Genomic DNA, 10,551 nt, shown 5'->3' on the forward strand with positions numbered 1-10,551 from the left:
TATAGTAGTAATCCACTTGGTATTTAATCGTAATATCTAACTGAAACTTTAAATTTACAAAAAAAAGTAAACTTAAAGAGATTTTGCTATAAAAAAAGAGTTAAATGTATAAAAATGAAAACATAAGGAAGTTTTACCGTAAATTTCTCTTTTCTTATGAAGAAAAAAAATTTCATTAATCAACAACACAAATATACAAATATATAGATCCTCACAAAACTCTTCTCATCTTCTTTCAATTTCTTTTGAGTAAAAATACTAATTTTATTTACTATATCCCTTTTATCATATCTACAATTGCATTTATTCTATGAGAGTATTTGTTATAAAAACAAATATTTCTATGTTAAGCCAAATATGTATAGTAAATTGTAGTAGAAAAAGTTGCTGCCACAATCACAGCCTTAACTCTCCCTGTTCATATCTTCAATCCAACAACTCCAATCTCTAAACCTTAAGGACCAATTGTTAATTGTTGGTTAGTTATGGTTGGTTGAGTTTTTTAGTTAATAAAAGGCTGTTAGTTGTTACTGGTGTATTGATTTGTCTGTTACTGGTTTTGTTCTGGTTTTTTAGTCATTTGCTTCAGTTGTATATAAGCTCAGTTGAGCTTAATTGTATGTTTTGAGATTCAATCAATAAAGATTTCGTTCTCCACTCCTAAAGCTAAAATGGTATCAGAGCCAAGAAACTCTTAAGCTCTTCCTCTGTTCTTCTCTGTTCTTCTCTTCTTCTCTTCCCATCTCTGCATCTGTTGTGTCCCAGCTGCCATGGCAAGAGGAGGAGGAGCTCAGACTCGAAATGCTTCCAGTTGTGACAACGATTCTGGTAACAATAATCGTTTTTCCGCATTAGATCAAGCTACTCGATATGACGATCCACGAAGCCCTTATTATCTATCGCACATAGACCATCCTAGTGCCATGCTCGTTGCAAAAGTTCTTACTGGAAGTGAGAACTATGGATCTTGGAAGAGATCGATGATGGTGGCCTTAGCTGCAAGGAACAAAATGAAGTTCGTTGATGGTAGATTGCCTAAACCAGATGAGGAAGACGAAGACCACGAATCTTGGTGCAGATTTAACAATTTTATCATTTCTTGGATATTGAAAGTTGTATCCAGTGAAATAGGAGACAACATCATGTACCATGATAATGCTTCCACCATCTGGTCTGAACTGCAAGAAAGATTCAATTAAAAGAAATGCCCCTCGTGTTTTTGAGGCTAAACGTGCAATGAATCTCCTTAATCAAGAATCGAGTAGTGTGACTTCATACTTTACCAAGTTAAAAACCCTATGGGATTTGATTCAAGAACATAGACCGCCACCTGTTTGTACTTGTGGGGCTATGAAAGTGATACAGAAGTACCAAGAAGAAGACAAAGTCCTTGAATTTCTTGTTGGTTTAAATGAATCATACAGTCTTGCTAGGTCTCAAGTGTTAATGCAAGAACCCCTTCCAGGAATCAATAAGGCTTATGCCTCAATCATTCAAGAAGAAAGTCAAAGAGGCATTACTAATCTTCAAATTGAATCCCAGAAATCGGGTTCAGAGGTTGCTGGTGAGTTTGCTGGAGGAGTTCATGTTGGAATTTATTTTACCAGGATCTTAGATCTACTCACAAGTATGTTGTTTAACACCCTAAATATGACTAAAACGATAATTAAACACATATAAAGTTAAGAAAACCTTACATTGGTAGCAGCGGAATAATGTCTCCTTCCACTCAGATCTCTAACCCTTGTATCCTTTCTGTCGCAGAGTATTATCAAGATCTGAGCCCGAATGTCCTTCTCTTTGTGTGTGATCCTTCACAGTCTTCCAATCTATGATTGAGGTACCGCTTGCTGTGTGTGGGCACCACTCTATCACTAAGGTTTCGAAATTGTGAAGAGGAAAAGAGAGAGAGATAGGGTAGGCTATAGAGAGAGAGAGAGAGAGAGAGAGAGAGAGAGAGAGAGAGAGAGAGAGAGAGAGAGAGAGAGAGAGAGAGAGAGAGAGAGAGAGAGAGAGAGAGAGAGAGAGAGAGAGAGAGAGAGAGAGAGAGAGAGAGAGAGAGAGAGAGAGAGAGAGAGAGAGAGAGAGAGAGAGAGAGAGAGAGAGAGAGAGAGAGAGAGAGAGAGAGAGAGAGAGAGAGAGAGAGAGAGAGAAAGTGGAAGGCTCAGTTTTTCTGAAAAAGGAAATCTTTGATTTTCTGACAAAAAGCTTATTTTTGACCGAGCCATCACTTTCTGTTTATAGGCAACTACTAGATTTAGGTTAGTAATTATTTGGCATTAAAATAATGAAAATGTTAATTGGAAAAAGCTCACTGAAGTGGCCGGCCATAGGTGTTAATGGGTCTCACTTGGATTTTGCAGTTTTCATAATTTTTATTTCTATTTTCTCAAAAACGCCAATTTTCCAACTCTAACCATTTAAATGCCAAAACTAATTATTTAATAAGTAAAATAGATTAATAAATAATATTATCATTTAATATAATTATTAATTAGACATATAGAGTCTCTTAATTAATAAATAAACCTAGAATCTCTTTTCTTTACAATTTCACCCCTGCTTAGTGAAAATTCAAAAATTAGACATAGTCTAACTTTAGAATTTTAATTGATTAATAATAAATCAATTATTGAGTCTTACAAGCAGTATGGTCTCAACTAGAATGGGGACCATGGATCTATATGCTGAGCTTCCAATAAGTGAACCGAATTTACTAAGTAAATCCCTACTTATTAAATTTTGTTGAATCCACTCTTAGAACTTAGAATTGCACTCTCAGATTTATATAGAGCATTCTATATGTTTCACGATATAGATATGCTATCTCATTTAACCATTGTTATAATCTTAATGTGATCAAAGATCCTCTATATAGATGATTTACATCGAGATGAGATAATTTTACCGTTTTCACCCCTCAATGTATTTGGCCCCTTAAAACACTTAGCTACCTGTAAATGATGTTTTAGTGACCTAAGAAATAGTCACTGAAACAAGAGCTCATCCATTTACTTCTAATTAGCTAAGCTCGAAGGGAATCATCACTTGACTTCTATACACCAGTAGAAGCTATAGATTCCATATTTATGTTCAGCGCTCCTACTCAATCATACTATCATGTTCCCAAAATATACGTATCACCCTGACCCAAAAGTAGGCTTAACTAATAAATCAAAGAATATGAATAGCACTCCTGAGTTGAGCCTAAGCATCAGGATTTAGATTCTTTTAATCTAAGATCAACTACTGATATTGACTTGGAAAGATACAACGGTAAGTTTATAATATCTTAACTAAGTTCAATATCGGTCCAGTCCAATGTATACTCCATACATTCGAAACTAGTATACTTTACCAATGTCCTGGAAAGAACATAACACTTACTCCAAGTGTAAGTACACATCATCGTTGATTATCACATCAGTGTAAATCCAAAACACTGATGAAATAGGGACTTAGTCTTTTGAAACATATAATCACAATCACATTCCACTGTGCTGACAATACTGTAATTGTGAATAAATATATGTTCTGGACTTAACAGATTTTGTGTATATATATATTAAACATATTAAACCATAAGCGTGTATAATTCATGCAAACATAAATCACTTTAAATTTCTTATATTGATAACTAATCAAATTGTAAAGGGTTTTATTTAGGGCACAAAATCTAACAGTTCAATCTCAAAGATCCAAGTTATTTTGCAATCATTGTGGAATTAATGGACACACCATGTCTAGATGCTATAAAATTCATGGCTATCCACTGAGGCATAGGTTACATGATAGATTTCCTAACAAAAATGGTGAAAATTCTCAGAGTAGAACAACACAAGGAAAGCCAGCAGCAAACATGTCTGAAACACATAATGACATCAATGAAGGAGGACCTGGAGTTAATCAAGATCCTTTAGCTGGTCTTTCCCTCAGCCAATGTCAGAAAATTATGGCCATGCTTGCATAAAAATTCCACACAGAGAATACTGCACCTTCCAATCAGCCCCTTGTGTCGAATTTTTCTGGTAAGACTGATCTTATTCATAAAAATAAATGCATTATTGATACAGGTGCCACTCATCATGTTTGTCCAAACATTGATTTGTTTACCAATACTTGTCACAAACATATTCTATCTACTATTACTCTTCCTGATGGTACCAAGAAAAAAATTTCTTGCACTGGTACTGTTATAATTTCCTCTAAAATTGTCCTTGTTAATGTTCTATATGTTCCAGATTTTAAATACAGCCTAATGTCTATTGCAACCTTAATGTCTTCAGCTAATTGCTCTTTCATGTTTCATGATGATTCTTGTATCATTCAGGACACCAAGAAGAAGAAGGTTATTGGGAAGGGTGAAAGACATGGAGACCTTTTCTTTTTAAAATCTTATTATAGTGCCTCTGTTTTTTGCTTTTTCTGATTCTACTATAAGTGTTGACACTTTGTGGCATTATAGACTTTGCCACCCTTCTTGTATCAAAGAATTTCCCTTGAATAAAGAGTTGAATTTTTCTCAACCCACTTCTCCCAATTTTCATTGCTCAAAATGTCATTATGCTAAACAAAAGAAACTTCCTTTCATTTCCAATCATAATATAGCTAAAACATGTTTTGAGCTTATTCATATAGATATATGTGGGCCATACCACACTATGACACATGATGGTTTCAAATATTTTCTCACTATAGTTGATGATTGTTCTAGATACACTTGGATTCATTTACTTAAGCACAAATCTGAAGCTAAATCTGTCAAACCTGCCTTTATTAAGTTGGTACCAACTCAGTACAATGCTACAATAAAAGGTTTTAGGTCTGACAATGCTAAAGAGCTTCAATTTGTGGATTTGTTTAAATCCTTGGGTATTGTTCATTATCATGCTTGTGTGCAAAGACCACAACAGAATTCTGTTGTGGAAAGAAAACATCAACACCTTTTGAATGTTTCTAGAGCTCTCTTATTTCAGTCTTATATTCCCTTGATTTATTGGGGTGAGTGGGTTAGCATGGCCACTTACCTCATTAATTGAATTCCTACTCCAAATTTAGGCAACAAGTCTCCATTTGAAATTTTAAATCATAAAGCACCAGCATATAATCATCTTAAACCTTTTGGGTGTCTTGACTATGCCTCTACCTTAAGCCAAAACTGGTCTAAGTTTTCTCCTAGAGTCGTGTCATGTATTTTTCTAGGATACCCCATGGGAATGAAAGCCTACCGATTATTGAATCTTGAAACCAACATTTTCTTTTGCTTTAGAGATATTTAATTTCAAGAATACATTTTTCCTTTTGTTACTAATGAGGGATTGCCTGCCCATTATGAAAATTTTTCCATGCTGTCCCTAATGTTGTTGATACTCCAGGTTCATCTCAGGATCTGTTTTTTGGTGTTCCAAAACCTGATCCACCACCCAATACACCTGCTACACAGGTTTGTGACCCTGTTGATGCTACGCACCAGAATTCGAGTTCTCCTACTGTTGTAACAGATGTTACTGCTGCACCAGATGCTGAGAACATCTCTCCTTCCATTTCAGCACCTGTTCCTTCCTCATCTAGACCTATTGGACAGATTAAAAGGCCCTTGTACCTTCAAGATTATCATTGCTTCTTAACTAATAAGTCATCTTATTTGAATTCTTACCATAATTTTAACACTACTGTCCATTGCTTATCTCATGTTCTTGATTACTCCAGGCTGTCTCCTACCTTCAAGGCTTTCATTTGCTCTATCTCGAGTCATTATGAGCCTCAATATTATCATGAAGTTGCTGGTACTCCTGAGTGGGATAATGCAATGGACATTGAAATTGAGGCACTTGAAAGGAATGGTACTTGGATTGTTGTTAGTTTAGCAACCCATCAACATGCTATTGGTTGTAAGTGGGTTTACAAAATCAAATATAATGTTGATGGGTCTGTGGAAAGATTCAAAGCTAGGTTGGTTGCTAAGGGCTACAACCAACAAGAAGGCATTGATTACTCTGACACTTTTGCTCCTGTCACCAAGTTGGTCACAGTCAAGCTAATTTTAGCTTTAGCTACTGTTTTTGGATGGCACTTGCACCAACTTGATGTGAATAATGCATTTCTCCATGGAGATTTGCATGAAGATGTGTATATGACTCTCCCTCAAGGGTATAGTCCTAAGGGGGAGCTACCTACCAAGACTGTTTGCAAGCTTAAAAAGTGTCTTTATGGCTTGAAGCCAGCATCTAGGGAATGGTTTGAAAAGTTTTCCAATGCCCTTGAAGAGAAAGGCTTTACACATTCTGCTACTGATCATTCCTTTTTCATCAAACACTCACAAGTAGGTTTCATAGCCTTACTTGTGTATGTTGATGATGTGATCATAGCAAGTAACAACTTGAAAGAACTTGAAGCTCTCAAGATTAGATTAGACAGCAAGTTCAAACTAAAGGATATGGGAAAATTGAAATATTTCTTTGGTTTAGAAGTAGCTAGATCTGAACAAGGAATTTTTGTTTCCCAAAGACCATATGCTCTACAAATCTTGGAAGATCTAGAATACTTAAGATGCAAACCAATGAGTACTCCTATGGAAGCTAATCTAAAGTTGTGTCAAGATGCTAAAGATGATACCCTTGCTGATGCCACTTTATATAGGAAAATCATTGGTAATTGCAATATCTTACCACAACCCGACCTGACTTGAGCTTCTCGGTTAACAAATTGAGTCAATACTTGGGAACACCTAGAGCTTCTCATCTTGTGGCTGCTCAAAGAGTTCTTCAGTATGTGAAGGGTACACCAGGTCAAGGGATTTTCTTTTCAGCTCAATCTAAGATCGAATTGGAGGCATATACTGATTCGGATTGGGCTGCTTGCCCAGATACTAAAAGATCGACCACAGGATTCTGTATGTTCCTTGGGAAATCATTGATTTCTTGGAAAACCATGAAGCAACATACAATTTCTAAATCTTCAGCTGAAGCTGAATATAGAGCTATGGCCAACACTACATCAGAAATCATATGGTTGCTGTCATTGTTTAAAGAGTTGAAGATTGATCATAAGGGACCGGTTTTAATGCATTTTGATAACAAGGCAGCACAATACATTACTGCAAACCCGGTCTTTCATGAGAGAACAAATCATATTGAAATCAATTGTCACCTTGATAGAGAAAAAGTGCAGCAAGGGATAATTAAAACAGCTCACATCTCAACTAAAGAACAAATTGCAGACCTGTTAACCAAAGCCCTGCTTCCTGAACAGTTCAAGAGCGTTAAAGACAAGATGGGATTGATCAATATCTACTCTCCATCTTGAGGGGGAGTGTTAATTGTTGGTTAGTTATAGTTGGTTGAGTTTGTTAGTTAGTAAAAGGCTGTTAGTTGTTACTGGTGTATTGATTTGTCTGTTACTGGTTTTGTTATGGGTTTTTAGTCATTTGCTTCAACTGTATATAAGCTCAGTTGAGCTTAATTCTATGTTTTGAGATTCAATCAATAAAGATTTCGTTCTCCACTCCTAAAGCTAAAACTAATTGCACCCAATCAGCCAGTTCTAAATTTGTTCCACACACTGCTTTGAGAAATCGCAAATAAAAAATAAATAGTCATGATTCTCTTCTTCCTTCTCATAAATCGAGCAGAGGTTACTCTTGTAGAGAACGCTAATCTTGAATCTCCCATGACATGCATTATATATCTATGTCACTTTGAGTAAAGGCATCTCGAATGTGATAGATTTTGCGCTTATACTTACTCGAATTTGACTTGAGTTGGTATTGCCAAAAATATTAACCTTCTAAGTAGATATGGTTTACCCATTTCACCCACAAGGTCTCCTGTTGATGATCGATTGCCCAAACATACTTTGAAATCATATCATTGTTCCACTTAGCACCTTCACCAAAACCTAAACCCCCATAAGCTTTAGGCACTACAAAAAATGTCACTTTTGCCTGCACATTTTTGTTCTGGTAAAAGTTTGGTATTGCGCTGGTAAAATAGAATTTACTTCTGATGTGTTGGCAAAAGGGATTGGCAGATTAACGTTGGCATTAGAATTTTTTCCTGCACAAAATGAAAAGCGCTGGCAAAAATGACTTTTCCTAACGCGAAAATGTGCTGGTAAAAGTTAGATTTTAGCCACTACAAATGTGCACTGGTAAATCTTTGACCTTTTTGCCAGCACAATTGGCAAAATGCGCTGGTAAAAGTTACTTTTAACAGCGCAGTAGCGAACTGTGCTAGTAAAAGTGACATTTCTTATAGTGAGGTAAGCAAACTTTAGACCAAGAAGCATGACGATTTATAACTTCGTATTTTCAGTAACGGTCACATGATCGTTCACATGATCCCCACGATTAGAAAAAATAACTTTCTTCCTGCTACTTCATTCTGTGCATTCTTATATAATGCATTAGAACCAGCAAACGAAAGATATCCCATTTTTCTTAGAAAAATAATATTTAGTTTTATATTACATATGTATTCCGAGCAGTAGTACGATTATTGGGTGTGGTATTTTGACGGTTCTCTATTGTGCAATAGAGCTCTGATACAGTGTTTTCAACTTGGGACAACGAGGCTGATAGTCTGCTTGCACAATTCTAGGCAGTGCCGCGAATGTCTTAAAGAGAGCAACCTAGTCCGCGACTCAACTCAAATTTTGATTTGGTAAATTTGATCTTTTTATTTTCTACAACAACTATTTTCAACAATTTTAAGACGTTCTAAAACTGCCATGACAACCAATGAGAATTTTGTTGTTGTTGATATTAATAAACATTTTCGTTTTAAGGTAAACCATTTTAAAATAGGGAGATAGAAAATCTTATTTTTCCTCACTATGAAAAAGATTGCTTATGTTCTGACGAGTAATAAACCTGTTGTTTATAATACTGCTAAGGATGATGAAAAGTAGAAGCAAATTGTTGATTTAGCAAGTTGGGTTGTAACACCCTAACTAATTAGGCATGTTAACGTGATTTTTAACGTACTGTGCAGCTCATTGCTAATCAACGAGATTAATGAAAAACGTGATTAATTAAAGTTAGCTTATTTAATTAAAAACATAAAGTAATACATATATAAAATTTCGGGATCCCGTTAAAAAATACATTTACAAAAGTTTGCTATTCATATACAAAAGTTTTATCGCCTAGCAACTATACAGCAAAAGCCTTGATGTCCTAAAGATCGTACGCTCCAGGCCTAACCGCCCTGACATGTACAATCTTCACCTGCTCGTTCTCACAGGTCCTCAGCTTTAGCCTTGCCCTTACCTACACATGGAAATAGCACTGTGAGTCGACAGACTCAGTAAGAAAAGCATAACATAAAACATACTAATATCCTGGGTTATAATCTGGTGCCCATACACCCGATCATAACCCTAACTGAGTCAGGAACGTTCTCGACAAAGTATGACTAACTGCAAATCCAACCTATACTCAGTACTCTAGTCATACTGATGTGGTAGCAAATAACTCATACTATCTGATAGCCTAGCATATATCTGTTGGCATCTCGGTGCAACTCTATGTACACCTCACTGTTGCCCTGATATGCTAATCAGATGGCTATAGATTTGCCTAACATATATCTGTTGGTATCTCGGTGCAACTCTATGTACACCTCACCGATACCCTAATATGTTATTCTGACGGCAACTATCATGTATGCTAAACATATATAAACATATGCATATCATTATACTAATCTTACCTTAATTTCGAATTCAGGTGTGCCGGCCAACCTGAGTGGAACAACTGCTCGGCAAATTACAGGCTCCTAAATCACATCGATAACCACGAGGATAAGTGATACGCTAAATCACAACCGAGACTTATGTTTTAACCAAAAACCTATCTACTGCAACTCAATATGGCAATACCCTAAACTAGCAGGAAATTAACCAACTAGAAACCTGAAACTAACACGAATCAAAAAGCTGAATTTTTTGAGAACTTTGCTGCAAAAATCGGTTTCCCGGTTTTATATGTACCTGTAAAACCGGTTAGCCAGTTTTACCCAGAAAACCTAAACAATCCCAACCCAAACTAAATCGATTCCAAACTTAACCAAACTTTCCAGACCTGCATAATATACCCCAATAAACAATTTCTAAGCAATAAAATAACTACCCAAGCTCATAATCTAAAATCACCATTAAAGCTCCAAGTTTGAGTTCTAAAACTCCAAACTTGCTAAACCCTACTAACAACCACTAAAACAAGCGTAATTCAACATATCTAAACATAATCAAGCTTCAGAAAACAACCATAAACAATAACAACAACTACAGCAACATAAAAACCAAAATCATGCAAAAACTCTAAACTTAAAACTTAAGAACTAAGGAGGAAGTTGCTAGAGACTTACCTTGAGTTTGGAAACACCCAAAGCTTGCTGAAAATACCCAAAGCTTGCTAAAAATACTAGAATTGTTGAAGAAAAATCAGAACCCTAGCTGGTTCTATGAGGTTTGAAGGAGAGAGAGAGCTTGAGAGAAAAAGTGATCTTTGATGATATTTGATTTTTTGTAAAATGAGATAACTATAAAAAT

The 10,551-nt window shown here is 35.8% G+C and overlaps 1 protein-coding gene across 1 annotated transcript; it reads left to right on the forward strand.

The window, feature by feature from the left end:
- The first annotated feature begins 770 nt into the window (after positions 1–770).
- On the forward strand, positions 771–1,199 carry LOC133030019 (uncharacterized). The gene has a single exon (XM_061102226.1). The coding sequence runs from the start codon at positions 771–773 to the stop codon at positions 1,197–1,199; it is 429 nt and encodes a 142-aa protein (XP_060958209.1).
- The last annotated feature ends 9,352 nt before the right edge of the window (positions 1,200–10,551 follow it).

This window comes from Cannabis sativa, chromosome 1, assembly GCF_029168945.1.
Source record: "Cannabis sativa cultivar Pink pepper isolate KNU-18-1 chromosome 1, ASM2916894v1, whole genome shotgun sequence".
Lineage (NCBI taxonomy): Eukaryota > Viridiplantae > Streptophyta > Magnoliopsida > Rosales > Cannabaceae > Cannabis > Cannabis sativa.

Bases quoted from the DNA above. Each gene is read 5' to 3' on its own strand.
- LOC133030019 (XM_061102226.1), top strand. From the start codon at position 771: ATGGCAAGAGGAGGAGGAGCTCAGACTCGAAATGCTTCCAGTTGTGAC.